This window comes from Hemitrygon akajei, chromosome 8, assembly GCF_048418815.1.
Source record: "Hemitrygon akajei chromosome 8, sHemAka1.3, whole genome shotgun sequence".
In the NCBI taxonomy this organism is placed as follows: Eukaryota; Metazoa; Chordata; class Chondrichthyes; order Myliobatiformes; family Dasyatidae; genus Hemitrygon; species Hemitrygon akajei.
The window spans coordinates 175,836,063-175,856,550 of NC_133131.1; the positions used below are offsets into that span (position 1 = coordinate 175,836,063).

At 56.3% G+C, this 20,488-nt stretch overlaps 1 protein-coding gene across 3 annotated transcripts in view; it reads right to left on the reverse strand.

The window, feature by feature from the left end:
- Positions 1–351: 351 nt before the first annotated feature.
- Positions 352–20,488, reverse strand: part of oplah (5-oxoprolinase, ATP-hydrolysing) — a 115,682-nt gene continuing 95,545 nt past the window's right edge. For all 3 annotated transcript variants that reach the window (XM_073055166.1, XM_073055167.1, XM_073055168.1), the window contains exons 21-27: positions 17,995–18,141; positions 17,047–17,181; positions 15,955–16,104; positions 15,466–15,623; positions 13,623–13,783; positions 7,750–7,847; positions 352–5,103 (exon numbers count right to left, since the gene is read on the reverse strand). In XM_073055166.1, coding sequence (XP_072911267.1) covers positions 4,933–5,103; positions 7,750–7,847; positions 13,623–13,783; positions 15,466–15,623; positions 15,955–16,104; positions 17,047–17,181; positions 17,995–18,141 — 1,020 coding nt within the window. In that variant the 3' untranslated portion in view covers positions 352–4,932. The remainder of the gene's footprint in view (positions 5,104–7,749; positions 7,848–13,622; positions 13,784–15,465; positions 15,624–15,954; positions 16,105–17,046; positions 17,182–17,994; positions 18,142–20,488) is intronic.

Sequence of the window (20,488 nt, forward strand, 5' to 3'; positions counted from 1 at the left end):
CTCCCAAAATCAATCACCTTCCCCCTCCACCCAGATCTCCCAAAATTAATCACCTTCCCCTCCGCCCACACCTCCCAAAATTAATCACCTTCCCCTCCACCCAGATCTCCCAAAATTAATCACCTTCCCTCCAGCCAGACCTCCCAAAATGAAGCACCTTCCCCTCTGCCCGCAGACCTCCCAAAATTAATCACCTTCCCCTCCGCCCACACCTCCGAAAATTAATCACCTTCCCCTCCACCCAGATCTCCCAAAATTAATCACCTTCCCTCCACCCAGAACTCCCAAAATTAATCACCTTTCCCTCCGCCCGCAGACCTCCCAAACTTAATCACCTTAGACTTGTCAGTATCAAATTAACAGAATTTATTAATCTTTTATTCAGAACATTAAAAGGAGACTGAACTGAGGTGGACATTCTGTGATTGTGACGGCCCCTAGTGGGGTTGTTCCGATGCCCCCACTGCTGGGTGCTCGTAGCATGCCCCTGGTGAGGTGATTCGGATGGCCCATAGCGGGGTGAACAGAAATGATCCTTTCCCATTGGTAAGGATTAGTGGCCGTAGAGCCAATGAGGTAGAAGGTTAGGATGGGTGATGAAGAATTTTTTTAATTCGCTAGGTTTAGATGGGTGATGGAGAATTTTTAAATTCCATACAAGGTTCAGATGGGTGATGGAGAATTTTTAAATTTGGTATAAGGTTTACATAGAAACATAGAAAACCTACAGCACAATACAGGCTCTTCGGCCCACAAAGCTGTGCCAAACATGTCCTTACCTGAGAAATTACCTAGGGTTACCCATAGCTCTCTATTTCTCTGAGCTCCAGGTACCTTGTCCAGGAGTCTCTTAAAAGACCCTATCGTATCAGCCTCCACCACCACCACCGGCAGCCCATTCCACGCACTCACCACTCTGCGTAAAAACCTTACCCCTGACATCTCCTCTGTGCCTACTTCCAAGCACCTTAAAACCGTGCCCTCTCATGCTAGCCATTTCAGCCCTGGGAAAAAGCCTCTATCCACACGATCAATGCCTCTCATCATCTTATACACCTCTATCAGGTCACCTCTCATCCTCCATCACTCCAAGAAATAAAGGCAGAGTTCACTCAACCTATTCTCATAAGGCATGCTCCCCAATCCAGGCAACATCCTTGTAAATCTCTGCACGCTTCTATGGTTTCCACATCCTTCCTGTAGTGAGGTGACCAGAACTGAGCACAGTACTCCAAGTGGGGTCTGACCAGGGTCCTATATAGCTGCAATATTACCTCTTGGCCCCTAAACTCAATTCCACAATTGATTAAGGCCAATACACTGTTCGCCTTCTTAACCACAGAGTCAACCTGCGCAGCTGCTTTGAGTGTCCTATAGACTCGGACCCCAAGATCCCTCTCATCCCCCACACTGCCAAGAGTCTTACCATTAATACTATATTCTGCCATCATATTTGACCTACCAAAATGAACCACTTCACACTTGTCTGGGTTGAACTCTATCTGCCACTGGTGACTGAACTCCATACAGAATATGACCGGTCTACAACCACTCTTTGCCTTCTGTGGGCAAGCCAGTTCTGGATCCACAAAGCAATGTCCCTTTGGATCCCATGCCTCTTTACTTTCTCAATAAGCCCTGCATGGGATATCTTATCAAATGCCTTGCTGAAATCCATATACACTGCATCTACTGCTCTTCCTTCATCAATGTGTTTAGTCACATCCTCAAAATATTCAATCAGGCTGGTAAGGCACGATCTGCCCTTTACAAAGCTATGCTGATTATTTCTAATCATATTATACCTCTCCAAATGTTCATAAATCCTGCCTCTCACAATCTTCTCCAACAACTTACCAACCACTGAAGTAAGACTCACTGGTCTATAATTTCCTGGGCTGTCTCTACTCCCTTTCTTGAATAAGGGAACAACATCTGCAACCCTCCAATCCTCGATAACCTCTCCCATCCTCATTGATGATGCAAAGATCATCACCAGAGGCTCAGCAATCTCCTCCCTCGCCTCCCACTGTAGCCTGGGGTACATCTCGCCTGGTGACTTAACCAATTTGATGTTTTTCAAAAGCTCCAGCACATCCTCTTTCTTAATATCTACACGCTCAAGTTTTTCAATCTGCTGCAAGTTATCACTATCATCACCAAGAGCCTTTTCCATACTGAATAATGGGGCAAAGTGTTCATTAAGTACGTCTGCTATCTCCTCCGCTTCCACACACACTTTCCCACTGTCACACTTGATTGGTCCTTCTCTCTCACGTCTTATCCTCTTGCTCTTCACATACATGTAGAGTGCCTTGGAGTTTTCTTTAATCCTGCCCACCAAGGCCTTCTCATGGCCCCTTCTGGCTCTCTAATTTTTTTCTTAAGCTCTTTCCTGCTAGCCTTATAATCTTCTAGATCTCTATCGTTACCTAGCTTTTTGAACCTTTCGTAAGCTCTTCTTTCCTTCTTGACTTGATTTACAACAGCCTTTGTGCACCACGGTTCCTGTACCCTACCATCCTTTCCCTATCTCATTGGAATGTATCTATACAGAACCCCATGCAAATATCCTCTGAACATTGGCCACATTCCTGCCGTACATTTCCCTGAGAACATCTGTTCCCAATTTATGCTTCCAAGTTCCTGCCTGATCGCCTCATATTTCCCCTTCCTCCAAATAAACGCTTTCCTAACTTGTCTGTTCCTATTCCTCTCCAATGCTATGGTAAAGGAGATAGAATTGTGATCACTATCTCCAAAATGCTCTCCCACTGAGAGACCTGACACCTGACCAGGTTCATTTCCCAATACCAGATCAAGTACAGTCTCTCCTCTTGTAGGCTTATCTACATATTCTGTCAGGAAACCTTCCTGAACACATCTAAGAAACCCCTCACTCTAGGGTCATGCCAATCAATATTTGGGAAATTAAAATCTCCCACCACAACAACCCTGTTATTATTACATCTTTCCAGAATCTGTCTCCCTATCTGCTCCTCGATATCCCTGTTACTAGTGGGTGGTCTATAAAAAACACACAGTAGAGTTATTGACAGTAGAGTTCCTAACCTCCACCCACAGAGACTCTAAACAATCCCTCCACTACGTCCACCTTTTCTGCAGCTGTGACACTATCTCTGATCAACAGTGTCACACCCCCATCTCTTTTGCCTCCCTCCCTGTCCTTTCTGAAACATCTAAAGCCTGGCACAAAGTAACCATTCCTGTCCCTGAGCCATCCAAGTCTCTGTAATGGCCACAACATCATAGCTCCAAGTACTGATCCACGCTCTAAGCTCATCCGCTTTGTTCACAACACTCCTTGCATTAAAATAGACACATCTCACGCCTTCGGTCTGAGCGCGTCCCTTCTCTATCACCTGCCTATCCTCCCTCACACACTGTCTACAAGCTTTCTCTATTTGTGAGCCAACTGCCTCTTCCCCAGTCTCTTCAGTTTGGTTCCCCCCCCCCCCAACAATTCTAGTTTAAACTCTCCCCAGCAGCTTTAGCAAACCTCCCCACCAGGATATTGTTCCCCCTGGGATTCAAGTGCAACCCGTCCTCTTTGTACAGGTCACACCTGCCCTAAAAGAGGTCCCAATTATCCAGAAATCTGAATCCCTGCCCCCTGCTCCAATCCCTCAGCCACGCATTTATCCTCCACCTCATCCTATTCCTATTCTCACTGTCATGTGGCACAGGCAGTAATCCCGAGATTACTACCTTTGAGGTCCTGCTTCTCAACTTCCTTCCTAACTCCCTGTAGTCTGTTTTCAGGACCTCTTCCCTTTTCCTACCCATGTCATTGGTACCAATATGTACCACGACCTCTGGCTGTTCTCCTTCCCACTGCAGGATATCGTGGACGTGATCTCGGCACCTGGGAGGCAAACTACCATCCGTGTTTCTTTCCTGCGTCCACAGAATCGCCTGTCTGACTGTTTGGATGGGTGATGGAGAATTTCTTTGATTGTCTGGAGATACACATCCCCAAGATATTCAACATAGTTTCATACCCTGCTCACGGACTGTTCGCCCCACTCCCATGGGGGAGGAAGCGACGTAGCATCCACACCAGACTCAAAAACAGTTACTTTCCCCGAGCAGCAAGACTGATCAACACCTCCACCCACAAACCCAGCCCTCCACGACTTTATAATTTCCGGTCCGTCAGTATGTACGGACACTCCTGAGCCCAGCGACACTCTGTGACACATAATCAGTGCTTCAGAGGAGTCAGCGTGCAGCCTGACAGCCAGTGATCATCTCAGTCGCTTTTCTTGCGATCGCAAGTCCCTGTTGGACATTGTCAATGTGGAAGGCTGCAAACCAATTCTCTGACTTATTGGCGGGTGGCGGGGAAGGTGCGTGGCCTTGGTTGTAGTGAGCGCCAGGCCTCATGCCGTGGTGTCGCCCATTTACAGTCACCCAGGAGTCAGTACGGTGCAGTGCCCAAGCTGCCCCAGGTTTTGCTCGGTAGAAGTGAAACTGTACGTGTTTGACCGCAGGCTGCTGCAACATTCATGGAGTCAGGGACTTGGGCTGTGCTTTATTCTGTGTGACTGTACTTTGCTGATATCGTATATTGTGCTGTGTGTGACTGCTGGTTCTGTGGTTTGGAACTTGGCCCTGAGGAACACCGTTTCGTTTTGCTGGATTCACGTATGGCTGAACGACAATTAAACTTCAACGTATTTAGAAAGCTCTTACATATTTATACTTGTGCTTTTAACAATTTGATTGTGTTCTTCATCTTTTTTTCTGCTGCATCAGATCTGGAGTAACAATCATTTCATTTTCCTTCACAAGATAGTTAACATCCGGTGATTTTTGACCTACACGGTACAGAAACTGAATTAAAATTAAATGTCAGTGTTTGTCACCATTGTCCCTTCTCGACTGGAGGAGTTACTGAGGAGTGAGTGGTCACACGGACTCTTGCATTTGTTTATACTCAAAGACACTTCCGTGCTGAAGTACAGCAGCACCTGGTCTACGGTTTGCTGGCTTGGATCCTGAAGGAACTTCGTGCGTCCCCGTCACATCCTCAGGGGAACCCCAGCCTCCACCTCCAGGAGTGTGCAACTGAAAGGTGTCCTGAGAAAGATAGAGGGAGGGAGAGTGAGTTTCTGATTGGCGAGGGGGGAGGGGAAACAAGGAGAGCCAAAGGGGGAGGGAAAACGAGAGACAGACCACAAGACATGAAGCAAAATCAGGCCATTCAGCCCATTGCGTCTGTTCTGCCATTCCATCATGGCTGATTTATTATCCCTGTCAACCCCATTCTCCTACCTTCACCCCGTAATCATTGATACCCTGACTAATCAAAAACCAATCAACCTTTGCTTTAAATACATCCAATGATGGTCTCACAGCTGTTTGTGTCAATGAATTCCACAGATTCACCACCCTCTGGATAAAGAAATTCCTCCTCATCTCTGTTCTGAGGCTGTGCCCTCTCATTCTCGAGTCCCCCACATAGGGAGACATCCTCACCATCCAGGCCTTTCAACATTCAGTAGGTTTCAATGAGGTCCCCACTCATTTCTCTGAACTCGTGATCACAGGCACAGAGCCATCAGACGTGCCTCATACTGTACGATCATCCTGGAATCATTCTTGTGAGCCTCCTGTGGACCCTCTCCAATGCCAGCTCATCTTTTCTCAGATTGGAGGCCCAAAATTACTCACAGTACATCGCCACTTCTATATTCCGGTCCTCATGAAATTAATGCCAATATCGCTTCAGTTTTCCTTAACGCCGACTCAACCTACAAGTTAACCTATCGGGAATCCTACACAAACACTCCCAAATCTCTTTGCTCCTCTGATCTTTGAAATTTCTCCCTGTTTAGAAATTAGTCTACTCCTTTACTCCTTCCACCAAAGTGCATGACCGTACACTTCCCTCGACTGTGTTCCGCCTGCCACTTCTTCGTCCATTCTCCTCATCCGTCCAAGTCCATCTGCAGCCTCCCTGCTCCCTCAACACAATCTGCTGCTCCACCCACCCTCACATCATCTGCAAATCCTCCCTTCGGAGGCAAGAGGCGGGGGGATGATGAGGGCAAAAGATTACTAGACTTTAAAAAGTACAATGAGTGTAAGATCACTTTATCTGAATGCCTGTTGTATTCAAAACAAATGTGGTTACAGGGTGGAGAGGATTGGGAATTAAATATCCAAGGATATCAGGTAATACAGAAGGATGGGCAGGAAGGTGGGGCAGTGCTCTTAATCAAGGATGGGATCAGGGTGATAGAGAGAGATGATGTAAGATTGAGGGAGCAGAATGTGGAGTCCATCTGGGTAGAGATTAGGAATAGTAAAGGGAAAGAAATCACTGGTGGGAGTTGTCTATCGGCCACTGAGTAATAACATTACAGCGACACAGGCAATAAACAGAAATATCTGAGGCATGTAAGAATGGAACAGCAGTTATCATGGGGGACTTTAACTTGCACGTAGATTGGGTGAATCAAGTTGGTCAAGGCGGTCTTGAAGAGGACTTCAGAGAAAGCATGTGTGATAGCTGTTTTTGAACAGCATGTTACTGAACCTACAAGGGAACTTGCTATCTTCAATCTGGTCCTGAGCAATGAGACAGGTAAAATTAGAGATCTTGTACTTGGGGACCCTCTTGGAAAGGGGTGATCACAGTATGATTGAGTTTCTCATACAGATGGAGGGTGCAATAGTTCGATCTAAAACCAGTGTATTATGCCTAAACAATGGAGACTACAATGGGATGAGGGAGGATTTTGCGAGTGTAGACTGGCTACATGGTGGGATGGTTGAGGAATGGTGGAAGACTTTCAAAGAGATTTTTCACGGTGCTCGACAAAAATATATTCCAGTTATAAGCAAGGACAGTAAGGGTGGGGAGAGCCAGCCTTGGATAACTATGGAAATAAAAAAAGGCATCAAACTAAAAACTCGTGTGTACAAAGTCACCAAGAGTAGTGGGAAACTACTACTCCTAGTAGTGGAGGGGGAGGGTCTGTGAACATGTGTTGGTGAGTTTGTGTATATCTGTGTGTGAGAGAGTGCATGACAGTGTGAGAGTCTCTCTGTGTCTGAGTGTGCACGTCTGTGAGGGTGCGCGAGTGTGAGAGTGTGCGAGTGCGAGGGTGCGCGTGTGCGAGGGTGCGCATGTGCGTGTGTGTGGGAGAGTGTGCGAGTGCGAGGGTGCGTGTGTGCGAGGGTGCACATGTGCGTGTGTGGGGGAGAGGGTGCGAGTGCGAGGGTGCGCATGTGCGTGTGTGGGGGAGAGGGTGCGAGTGCGAGGGTGCGCGTGTGCAAGGGTGCGCATGTGCGTGTGTGTGGGAGAGTGTGCGAGTGCGAGGGTGCGCGTGTGCGCGCGAGTGTGAGAGGGCGCGAGTGCGAGGGTGCGCATGTGTGGGAGAGTGTGCGAGTGCGAGGGTGCGAGGGAGCGCGTGTGCGCGCGAGTGTGAGAGGGTGCGAGTGCGAGGGTGCACGTGTGCGTGCGAGTGTGAGAGGGCGCGAGTGTGCGCGCGAGTGTGAGAGGGTGCCTGTGCGAGGGTGCGAGTGCGAGGGTTCGCGTGTGCAAGGGTGCGCGTGTGCGAGGGTGTGCCTGTGCGAGGGTGCGCATGTGCGTGTGTGTGGGAGTGTATGTGTGTGAGAAAGAGTGTATCTGTCCATCTCTCTGTGCGATGATGATAACACACACACACACACATTGGTACAGCGTGGGACGGTGTGATGGCGTCTCTGTTCTCTCACCCCAGGCTCGATGGCGACAGATGTTTTTGCACCGAGGTTTATGGTTCTCCCGTCCTGGCGGATCAGCAGATTGAGTCCCCGTGCTCCGGGCTCCCCTCCTGCATACAGACCAGAACCCAGAGGGGCAGTGAAAGGAAAAACAGCTGATTCCACACAATATCCTCACCCTAAACATCCCCATTCCCACCATCCCGAAATGCTCCCCTGGTCCGGCCCACTGGAAACGTCCCCAATCCCACCCTCCCGAAACGCTCCCCCGGTCCGGCCCACCGGAAACGTCCCCAATCCCACCCTCCCGAAACGCTCCCCCGGTCCGGCCCACCGGAAACGTCCCCAATCCCATCCTCCCGAAACGCTCCCCCGGTCCGGCCTACCGGAAACGTCCCCAATCCCACCCTCCCGAAACGCTCCCCCGGTCCGGCCCACCGGAAACGTCCCCAATCCCACCCTCCCGAAACGCTCCCCCGGTCCGGCCCACCGGAAACGTCCCCAATCCCACCCTCCCGAAACGCTCCCCCGGTCCGGCCCACCGGAAACGTCCCCAATCCCACCCTCCCGAAACGCTCCCCCGGTCCGGCCCACCGGAAACGTCCCCAATCCCACCCTCCCGAAACGCTCCCCCCGGTCCGGCCCACCGGAAACGTCCCCAATCCCACCCTCCCGAAACGCTCCCCAGGTCCGGCCCACCGGAAACGTCCCCAATCCCATCCTCCCGAAACACTCCCCTGGTCCTGCACACTGGAGATACCCTCAATCAGACCTGACCGAAACGAGCCTCACCCCCAGTCCTGCCCGAAACACTCCCTGCAGTTTTTCACACTGAAACAGACCTCTCGATCCCGACCACCTGAAACAACCCCATCACAAACAACAGAAAATCTGCAGGTGCTGGACATCTGAGCAACACACACAAAATGCTGGAGGAACTCAGCAGGTCAGGCAGCATCAATGGCAACGAGTACAGTCGACATTTTCGGCCAAAACTCTTGGCGTCCTGCCTTTTGTGCGTGAAACAACCCCGTTTGCACATGTCCAAAACAAACACCCCCTTTCCAACAATCTGAAATGTCCCCCTTTGTGCCTCACGCACCCAAAATACCCCAGAGTCCCACCCACCTGAAATCTCAGTTCCCCCGTCCAAAACATCCAATGGTCCCGACAGCCTGAAACGAGCCTAGTTCCACCCACGTGAAATGCCCTTCAGTCCCCTCGATCCCACCGGTGTGAAGCGCCTCTCCCCCTCCCCCAGTCCCACTCACGTAATGCCCCTATGAGGAACAACACTGCATTGTACCAATCCTTCCTCCCAACCACCCCCCGCCCCCCCGCCGCGGGCAGTGCAGCTTTCTGGAGTCAACACTGAATTCTAGAACTCCAGCTAACTTGCATCCCGTCTGTGATTCCCTCCGGAAAGGAGGGAATGCACTGCCTGACCTGCCGGTCACACCCTCCTGCTCAGTATTTCCGTTTCTCTTCCCACAGACGCGGGCGGACCTGCGCAGGGTGTTTCCAGCACCTGTTGGTTTGTAGTCCCAGTGGCAATGAAGGGACATAGAACTGTACAGTACAGGCCCTTCAGCCCACAATGTTGTGCTAAGATTTTAAACTACTCCACAATGCTCATGGTATCATAGCAACTGCATCCGGACTTCGGAGCGCCAGGTCCCGCTACCGAGCCTGGCCCGCTCCCCGCGCCAGGTCCCAGTCTTGAGCCTGGCCCGCCCCCGGTCCCGCTACCGAGCCTGGCCCACTCCCCGCGCCAGGTCCCAGTCCCGAGCCTGGCCCGCTCCTCGTGCCCGGCCCCGGTCCCCCAGCCTGGCCAGCTCCTCGCTCCAGGTCCCGGTCCCCAGCCTGGCCCGCTCCCCGCTCCAGGTCCCGGTCCCCAGCCTGGCCCGCTCCTCGTGCCCAGCCCCGGTCCCCCAGCCTGGCCCGCTCCCCGCTCCAGGTCCCGGTCCCCAGCCTGGCCCGCTCCCCGCTCCAGGTCCTGGTCCCCAACCTGGCCCGCTCCCCGCTCCAGGTCCCGGTCCCCAGCCTGGCCCGCTCCTCGCTCCAGGTCCCGGTCCCAGTCCCCAGCCTGGCCCGCTCCTCGCGCCAGGTCCCGGTCCCCAGCCTGGCCCGCTCCTCGCGCCAGGTCCCGGTCCCCAGCCTGACCCGCTCCTCGCGCCAGGTCCCGGTCCCGGTCCCCAGCCTGGCCCGCTCCTCGCTCCAGGTCCTGGTCCCCAGCCTGGCCCGCTCCTCGCGCCAGGTCCCGGTCCCCAGCCTGGCCCGCTCCTCGTGCCCAGCCCCGGTCCCCCAGCCTGGCCCGCTCCCCGCTCCAGGTCCTGGTCCCCAGCCTGGCCCGCTCCCCGCTCCAGGTCCTGGTCCCCAGCCTGGCCCGCTCCTCGCGCCAGGTCCCGGTCCCCAGCCTGACCCGCTCCTCGCGCCAGGTCCCGGTCCCGGTCCCCAGCCTGGCCCGCTCCTCGCTCCAAGTCCCGGTCCCCAGCCTGGCCCGCTCCCCGCGCCAGGTCCCGGTCCCCAGCCTGGCCCGCTCCTCGCTCCAGGTCCCGGTCCCCAGCGTGGCCCGCTCCTCGCTCCAGGTCCCGGTCCCGGTCCCCAGCCTGACCCGCTCCCCGCTCCAGGTCCCGGTCCCGGTCCCCAGCCTGGCCCGCTCCCCGCTCCAGGTCCCGGTCCCGGTCCCCAGCCTGGCCCGCTCCCCGCTCCAGTTCCTGGTCCCGGTCCCCAGCCTGGCCCGCTCCCCGCTCCAGGTCCCGCTCCCCGCACCAGGTCCCGGTCCCCAGCCTGGACCGCTCCTCGTGCCCGGTCCCGGTCCCCAGCCTGGCCCGCTCCTCGTGCCCGGTCCCAGTCCCCAGCCTGGCCCGCTCCCCGCGCCAGGTACCGGTCCCGGTCCCCAGCCTGGCCCGCTCCTCGCTCCAGGTCCCAGTCCCCAGCCTGGACCGCTCCTCGTGCCCGGTCCCGGTCCCCAGCCTGGCCCGCTCCTCGTGCCCGGTCCCAGTCCCCAGCCTGGCCCGCTCCCCGCGCCAGCTACCGGTCCCGATCCCCAGCCTGACCCGCTCCCCGCGCCAGGTACCGGTCCCGGTCCCCAGCCTGGCCCGCTCCTCGCTCCAGGTCCCAGTCCCCAGCCTGGCCCGCTCCTCGCTCCAGGTCCCGGTCCCCAGCCTGACCCACTCCCCGCTCCAGGTCCCGGTCCCCAGCCTGACCCGTTCCCCGCGCCAGGTCCAGGTCCCCACCCTGACCCGCTCCTCACGCCAGGTCCCGGTCCCCAGCCTGACCCGCTCCCCGCTCCCGGTCCCCAGCCTGGCCCGCTCCTCGCTCCAGGTCCCGGTCCCCAGCCTGGCCCGCTCCTCGCTCCAGGTCCCGATCCCGGTCCCCAGCCTGGCCCGCTCCTCGCTCCAGGTCCCGGTCCCGGTCCCCAGCCTGACCCGCTCCCCGCTCCCGGTCCCCAGCCTGGCCCGCACCCCGCTCCCGGTCCCGGTCCCCAGCCTGGCCCGCTCCTCGCTCCAGGTCCCGGTCCCCAGCTTGGCCCGCTCCTCGCTCCAGGTCCCGGTCCCCAGCCTGGCCCGCTCCTCGTTCCAGGTCCCGGTCCCCAGCCTGACCCGTTCCCCGCGCCAGGTCCAGGTCCCCACCCTGACCCGCTCCTCACGCCAGGTCCCGGTCCCCAGCCTGACCCGCTCCCCGCTCCCGGTCCCCAGCCTGGCCCGCTCCTCGCTCCAGGTCCCGGTCCCCAGCCTGGCCCGCTCCTCGCTCCAGGTCCCGATCCCGGTCCCCAGCCTGGCCCGCTCCTCGCTCCAGGTCCCGGTCCCCAGCCTGACCCACTCCCCGCTCCAGGTCCCGGTCCCCAGCCTGACCCGTTCCCCGCGCCAGGTCCAGGTCCCCACCCTGACCCGCTCCTCACGCCAGGTCCCGGTCCCCAGCCTGACCCGCTCCCCGCTCCCGGTCCCCAGCCTGGCCCGCTCCTCGCTCCAGGTCCCGGTCCCCAGCTTGGCCCGCTCCTCGCTCCAGGTCCCGGTCCCCAGCCTGGCCCGCTCCTCGTTCCAGGTCCCGGTCCCCAGCCTGGCCCGCTCCTCGCGCCCGGTCCCCAGCCTGGCCCGCTCCCCGCTCCCGGTCCCCAGCCTGGCCCGCTCCCCGCTCCCGGTCCCCAGCCTGGCCCGCTCCCCGCTCCAGGTCCCGGTCCCCAGCCTGGCCCGCTCCTCGCGCCCGGTCCCCAGCCTGGCCCGCTCCCCGCTCCCGGTCCCCAGCCTGGCCCGCTCCTCGCGCCAGGTCCCGGTCCCCAGCCTGACCCGCTCCCCGCTCCAGGTCCCGGTCCCCAGCCTGGCCCGCTCCCCGCGCCCGGTCCCGGTCCCCAGCCTGGCCCGCTCCCCGCTCCAGGTCCTGGTCCCCAGCCTGGCCCGCTCCCCGCTCCAGGTCCCGGTCCCCAGCCTGGCCCGCTCCCCGCTCCCCGCTCCCGGTCCCCAGCCTGGCCCGCTCCCCGCTCCCGGTCCCCAGCCTGGCCCGCTCCCCGCTCCCGGTCCCCAGCCTGGCCCGCTCCTCGCTCCAGGTCCCGGTCCCCAGCCTGGCCCGCTCCCCGCTCCCCGCTCCCGGTCCCCAGCCTGGCCCGCTCCTCGCTCCAGGTCCCGGTCCCCAGCTTGACCCGCTCACCGCTCCAGGTCCTGGTCCCGGTCCCGGTCCCCAGCCTGGCCCGCTCCCCGCGCCCGGTCCCCGGTCCCCAGCCTGGCCCGCTCCCCGCTCCAGGTCCTGGTCCCCAGCCTGGCCCGCTCCCCGCTCCAGGTCCCGGTCCCCAGCCTGGCCCGCTCCCCGCTCCTCGCGCCCGGTCCCCAGCCTGGCCCGCTCCTCGCGCCAGGTCCCGGTCCCGGTCCCCAGCCTGGCCCGCTCCCCGCTCCAGGTCCCGGTCCCCAGCCTGGCCCGCTCCCCGCTCCAGGTCCCGGTCCCCAGCCTGGCCCGCTCCCCGCTCCCCGCTCCCGGTCCCCAGCCTGGCCCGCTCCTCGCGCCAGGTCCCGGTCCCCAGCCTGACCCGCTCCCCGCTCCAGGTCCTGGTCCCGGTCCCGGTCCCCAGCCTGGCCCGCTCCCCGCGCCCGGTCCCGGTCCCCAGCCTGGCCCGCTCCCCGCTCCAGGTCCTGGTCCCCAGCCTGGCCCGCTCCCCGCTCCAGGTCCCGGTCCCCAGCCTGGCCCGGTCCCCGCGCCCGGTCCCGGTCCCCAGCCTGGCCCGCTCCCCGCTCCAGGTCCCGGTCCCCAGCCTGGCCCGCTCCCCGCTCCAGGTCCCGGTCCCCAGCCTGGCCCGCTCCCCGCTCCAGGTCCCGGTCCCCAGCCTGGCCCGCTCCCCGCTCCCCGCTCCCGGTCCCCAGCCTGGCCCGCTCCCCGCTCCCCGCTCCCGGTCCCCAGCCTGGCCCGCTCCTCGCTCCAGGTCCCGGTCCCCAGCCTGACCCGCTCCCCGCTCCAGGTCCTGGTCCCGGTCCCCAGCCTGGCCCGCTCCCCGCGCCCGGTCCCGGTCCCCAGCCTGGCCCGCTCCCCGCTCCAGGTCCTGGTCCCGGTCCCCAGCATGGCCCACTCCCCGCTCCAGGTCCCTGTCCCCAGCCTGGCCCACTCCTCGCTCCAGGTCCCTGTCCCCAGCCTGACCCACTCCTCGCGCCAGGTCCACCCGTGCTGGGCTGAGTGACAGGCTCACAACTCGGCCTCATGAGAGAGACAGACACTAAAAGGTTGCCGCCTGTTACGCCTGAAGGAGTGGGGAGGAACGTGGTTAATCTAATCTTTTCCCCCTACATAAACTTCCAGTAGGGGTGATGGGTTTAAGAGGAGGAAGATTGACTTATACAACTTTAACATCGTACCCCATCTCCCAAATCCAATACCCTGATTTATGAAGCTTCCATTTGTACCGTCTAGTCCGTAGGGCTGGAAAGCTCGACGTTCTGTCAGCACCGAGAGGATGACATTCTCTCGAAAAAGCAGTTCCCGAATGACTCCATCACCTCCACAGTGACGTCCTTTACCCCCTGAACCAGGCTTCAGCTCAAACCTCCTCAGGACCACGGGATACCTGTGAGGAAATCCAGCAAAGAATGCAGGACCATTAAACGTAGGCTCAGCATTAGGGAATTCAACCACACCGGGAACATTGTGCTCAGTTCTGGTCGCCTCATTGCAGGACTTTAGAGAGGAGATTCACCAGGATGCTGCCTGGATTAGAGAGGGTGCAGAGGAGATTCACCAGGATGCTGCCTGGATTAGAGAGGGTGCAGAGGAGATTCACCACGACGCTGCCTGGATTAGAGAGGGTGCAGAGGAGATTCACCAGGATGCTATCTGGATTAGAGAGGGTGCAGAGGAGATTCACCAGGATGCTGCCTGGATTAGAGAGGGTGCAGAGGAGATTCACCAGGATGCTGCCTGGATTAGAGAGGGTGCAGAGGAGATTCACCAGGATGCTGCCTGGATTAGAGAGGGTGCAGAGGAGATTCACCAGTACGCTGCCTGGATTAGAGAGGGTGCAGAGGAGATTCACCAGTACTCTGCCTGGATTAGAGGGGGTGCAGAGGAGATTCACCAGGATGCTGCCTGGATCAGAGAGGGTGCAGAGGAGATTCACCAGGATGCTGCCTGGATTAGAGAGGGTGCAGAGGAGATTCACCAGGATGCTGCCTGGATTAGAGAGGGTGCAGAGGAGATTCACCAGGATGCTGCCTGCATCAGAGAGGGTGCAGAGGAGATTCACCAGGATGCTGCCTGGATTAGAGAGGGTGCAGAGGAGATTTACCAGGATGCTGCCTGGATTAGAGAGGGTGCAGAGGAGATTCACTAGGATGCTGCCTGGATTAGAGAGGGTGCAGAGGAGATTCACCAGCATGCTGCCTGGATCAGAGAGGGTGTAGAGGAGATTCACCAGGATGCTGCCTGGATTAGAAAGGGTGCAGAGGAGATTCACCAGGATACTGCCTGGGTTAGAGAGGGTGTAGAGGAGATTCACCAGGATGCTGCCTGGATTAGAGAGGGTGCAGAGGAGATTCACCAGCATGCTGCCTGGATTAGAGAGGGTGCAGAGGAGATTCACCAGGACGCTCCCTGGATTAGAGAGGAGATTCACCAGGACGCTCTCTGGATTAGAGAGGAGATTCACCAGGACGCTCCCTGGATTAGAGAGGAGATTCACCAGGACGCTCCCTGGATTAGAGATGAGATTCACCAGGACGCTCCCTGGATTAGAGAGCATGTCTTATGAGGACAGAGTGAGAGAGGCAGGGCTTCTCTCTTTGGAGTGAAGGAGCATGAGAAGTGACTTGATAGAGGAGTACAGGATGACATGAGTGGACAGTCAGAGCCTTTTACCCAGGGTGCAAATGGCTGCAAGGTGCAGGGTGCAAGGGGGTATGATTTTAAGGTGATTGGAGGAAAGTATAGGGAAGATTTTTTTTACAGAGTGGTGGGTGTGTGGAACACACTGTCAGGGTGGTGGTAGAGGCATTGAAGAGATTATTATAGAGACACACTGATGATGGAAAATGGAGGGTTCTGTAGGAGGGAGGGGTTAGATTGATCTTAGAGTAGGTTAAAGGGCCGGCACAACAAAGTGGGCAGAAGGGCCAGAACTGTGCAGTAGCATTCTATGAATCTGTTACACCATTTAATCATCACTGTTTATTTTTAACCCCACTCTCCCACCTTGTCCCCATAAACCTTCATTTCTTCCGAGAGCCGGTCCAGTTGACATCCCTGGGTCAGTACCTTTTCTCCAGGATCTCCGGGTCTGTGATCCGTGTGTTGGTCATGTGGGTGTGGACCCCTCCTCGGCCTTCCCACCCTGGACCTGCTCCAGACCCTCCAGCCACAGTCTCGTAGTAGCCCACTTGCTCGTTGCCGAACGTGACGTTATTCATGCAGCCCTGGGAGGAGCAGCAAGTGAGAGTTAGAGGGAGTGGGAGCGGGAGGTGGGGAGTGTAGGAGGTGGGGGGGTAGGGGGTGGAGGCGGGGGGGTGAAGGTGAGGTGAGGGGAGATGGGGAGGAGGATGAGAGAGAGGGGCTGGAGGGGAGGGGGATGAGAGAGAGGGGCTGGAGGGGAGATGGGAGGGAGGAGAGGGAGAGGGAGAGGGATAGGGGTAGGAGGGGTGAGGGGTAGAGGGAAGGGAGGGTGAGGGGGGAGGGTCTCTTGAAGGGAGTTTTCACTCACTGCGACACTGAACAACCTATGGACGCATCCCGCTGGCTCACACTCACCTGGGAGGCCGCACAGACCCTGAACGCCTTGAAAATGACATCCACCACCCGCTGCGAGGTCAGTACGTTACCCCCCACCACGGCGGCCCCCGACGAGGGGTCGAGGATGGAGCCCTTCGGAACGACGATCTTCACTGGAGTGAGGCAGCCCTGTCACGGGGCAGAGACGGGTCAGAGAGCGGGTGGTGACGGGCCGGAGAGCGGGCGGTGACAGGCCGGAGAGTGGGCAGTGACAGGTCAGAGAGCAGGTGGTGACGGGTCAGATAGGGGGCAGAGAGGGGTACCACCCCTCCAGCAGCAAAGACCCACCCAACCAGTGACAAACAGAGCACCCAGATAATACAGCCCCAGTCTTATTACTACTCGCTGTAACCATCAGCTCCTACACACTCCACCCACAACTCCGTCTGATAACCCCCGTTTCCAGTCACTCCCGTACTCCCCGTTCACTTGGTCCCCATTCACCCGCGTGCTCCACGTTCACTCCCCGTCCCCGTTCACCCGCGTGCTCCCCGTTCACTCCCCATCCCCATTCACCCGCGTGCTCCCCATTCACTCCCCGTCCCCATTCACCCGAGTGCTCCCCGTTCACTCCCTGTCCCCATTCACCCGCGTGCTCCCCATTCACTCCCCGTCCCCATTCACCCGCATGCTCCCCATTCACCCGTGTACTCCCCGTCCACGTTCACCCGCGTACTCCCCATTCACTCCCCGTCCCTGTTCACCCGCGTACTCCCCGTTCACTCCCCGTCTCCGTTAATCCGCGTACTCCCTGTTCACTCCCCATCCCCATTCACCCGCATGCTCCCCATTCACTCCCCGTCCACGTTCACCTGCGTACTCCCCGTTCACTCCCCGTCCCCATTCACTCACATGTTCCCCATTCACTCCCCGTCCACGTTCACCCGCGTACTCCCCGTCCATGTTGACCCGCGTACTCCCCATTCACTCCCCGTCTCCGTTAACCCGCGTACTCCCCGTTCACTCACGTACTCCCTCTGTTCACAACTCCCTCCCTGTTTATTCTTCATTAACTCCCCACACTCTGTTCCCCTCCCCCTCCCCGTTCACCACTAGACAGGGAACACTCACCTGATTGAGGGGTATATCCTGCCCTACCATGCACCTGAGGCAGTAGATGAGTGCCGAGAGGGTGATAGCTCGAGGAGCATTGCAATTCCCAAATACTTCCGGTCCGGTGCCTGTGAAATCAAACACGGCCGTTCCCTGGAGGAGACAGGAGGATGGAGGGTGAGAGGGTCGATGGAGAGGGAAGTGGGCAGGAGTTGAGAGCGATCGCGAGGGGGAGATTGGCCAAGGAACACAGAGAAAGTGTTGTTGCAATCGAGAATGTGAGGGGATTAGAGAGCAAGAAAGTGAAGGTGACAAGTAGAAAAAGAGATGGAAAGAGAGACAGAGAGAGAGAGAGAGAGAAAGGTGGGGAGAGAGAGAGATAGAGAGAAAGGTGGAGAGGGAAGGGGAGGGGAGAGAGAAAGAGGGGTGGCAAAGGGTGAGGCATGAAATGGGGAGAGGGGTTGGGGGGAGAGGGTGGTGGTAGGGTGGTTGGGGTAGGGGAAAGGGGATGGGGCAGGAGGGGATGGGGTGAGGGGGAAAGGGGGAAGGGGGAAAGGGGGAGGGAAGGGGGAAAGGGGAAGAGGGGTAAAGGGGGGGAAAGGGGAAGAGGGGGAAAGGGGAAGAGGGGGAAAGGGGAAGAGGGGGAAAGGGGGGAAAGGGGAAGAGGGGGAAAAGGGTGGCGGGAGCGGGGCGGAGAGAGGGGGAGGTTAAAGAGGGAGGGATACGGGTACAAGAAAGGTGGGATTGTACAGAGTGGACAGCAGGTTGAGAGGGTGGGGGGTCAGTAGAGAGAACACATTAATGTTACAGAGGAAGTTGACAGGTTTTTCTTGGTGAATAGAAGATGGAATAAACTCGAGAGGTGTACTGATGATCATTGCCTGTGTGCTAGATCGGAAAGATGGGGAACCTGTTCCTGTTTGGGATCACGTCTAATCTCTGTGTGTACGTGGAGGAGAAGCTCACCTCTGCCTCATCGATCTTCACGGTCAACCTGATTGGAGTCCCGTCATCCATGAATTCCTCTGCGCTCACCACCAGCTCTCCGTCGCTCTGCCGACGCTGCCGGGCAAATTCCCTCAGCATCTCCTTCACGGCGACTTCCGCATTGTCCTGGAGGCCAACAGCAGGACGCCAGATGGGAAGGTTTGTGATTGTGCACAAAAACTACAAATTTCATGGCATTTGTCAGCGATATTAAACCCGACTCTGACAGGACCCCCATTACCCAGGACATGCCCTCTTCTTATTGCTACCGTACGGGAGGAGATATATCTCAGTAAGACAAGAACTGATTGTTGACTTCAGGAGAGGGAAACCAGAGGTCCATAAGCCAGAAATCGTTGAAGGGTCAGAGGTGGAGAACTTTAAATTCCTGGGTGTCACTATCTCAGTGGACCTGTCCTGGACCCATCGTATAAATATAATTGCAAAGAAAGCCTTACAGTCCTCTACTTCCTCAGGAGTCTGTGGGGTTTTGACATGTCATCAAAAACCTTGACAAACTTCTATAGGTGTGCGGTGGAAAGTGTACCAACTGGCTGCGTTACAGCCCGGTATGGGAACACCAATGTTTTTGAGTGGAAAATCCGACAAAAGCTAATGGATTTGGCCCAGTACATCACGGGTAAACCCTCCAATCATTAAGCACATCTACGTGAAACACGGCCGTAGAAAAGCAGCATCCACCATCAGAGACCCTCACCACCCAGGCCATGCTCTTTTCTCACTGCTGCCATCAGGTAGAAGGTACAGGAGCCTCTGGACTCGCACCAGAGGTTCAAGAACAGTTACTACCCCCCCAACCATCAGGCTCATGAACAAAAGGGGACAGCTACACTCTGTTATTTTGTTATTTCATGCTCATTATTTATTGCTAGTTATTTATATCTGTATTTGCACAGTTTGTTTACAGTTAACAGTTCCTGATGTTTCCCATTACTGTTCTATAGATTTGCTAAATATGCCAGCAGAAAAAGAATCTCACGGTTGTATGCACTCCAATAATAAATTTTACTTTGAACTTTGAACCTAGTAACTTATAAGACCACGAGACATAGGAACAGAATGAGGCCATTTGGCCCATTGTGTCTGCTCTGCCATTTCATCATGTCTGATCTAATTTTCCTCTCAGTCCCAACCTCCTGCCTTCTCTCCATAACCCTTCATGCCCTGACTAATCAAGAATCTATTAACTTCCACCTTAAATATACCCAAAGACTTGGCCTCCACAGCTGCTTGAGGCAACAAATTCCACAGATTTACTGCACCGAGCTAAAGGAATTCCTCATCTCCGTCCTAAAAGGACTCCCCTCTATTCTGAGGTTGTGTGTTCCGGTCTTAGACTCTCCCACCATAGGAAACATCCACTCCACATCCACTCTATCAATGCCTTTCAGCATTCGATGAGTTTCTGATATTCAATATAGCTTTTATCATGCATTACAATTTTAGGGCACCTGCCAGTGATATTAAACCTGATTCTGATTCTAATTCTTAGATCATAAGACATAGGAACAGAATTAGGCCATTTGGCCCATCATCTGCTCCACCACTCAATCATGGCTGATCCTTTATTCCCCTCCTCAGCCCCTCTACCTGGCCTTCACCCCATAATCTTTGATGCCAAGAACCTTTGATGTCAAGAACCTACCAAGCTGTTCCTTAAGTACACCCAGTAACGTTGTCTCCACAGCTGCCTGTGGTAACAGATTCACCACGCTCTGGCTAAAGAAAGTTCTTCACATCTCTGTTTCAAATGGACGCCCCTCTACTCTGAGGCTGTGCCCTCTTGTCCTCGACTCCCCCACCAAGGGAAACATCCTTTCCATATCTATTCTGACAAGCATTTCAACATTCGAAAGGTTTCAATGAGATTCCCCCTCATCCTTCTAAATTCAGGCAAGTACAGGCTCAGAGCTGTCAAACATTCCTCCTATGATAACCCTTTCAATCCCAGAATGATTCTGTGAACCTCCTCTGAACCCTCTCCAATGCCAGCACATCTTTTCTTAGATAAGGAGCCCAAAACTGTTCACAATACTCAAGGTGAGGCCCCACCAGTGCCTTATAAAGCCTCAGCATCACATCCCTGCTCTTGTATTCTAGACCTCTTGATATGAATGCTAACATTGCATTTTCCTTCCTCACCACCAACTCAACCTGCAAGTTAACCTTCAGGGTGTTCTGCACAAGGACTCCCAGGTCATTTTGCATTTCAGAGTTTTGGATTTTCTCCATTTAGAAACATAGAAAACCTACAGCACAATACAGGTCCTTCAGCCCACAAAGTTGTGCCGAACATGTCCCTATCTCAGAAATTACTAGGCTTACCAAATCCCTCTATTTTTCTAAGCTCCATGTAACTATCTAAAAGCCTCTTAAAAGACCCTATCGTATCCACCTCCACCACCGTTGCTGGCAGCCCATTCCACGCACTCACCACTCTGAGTAAAAAATT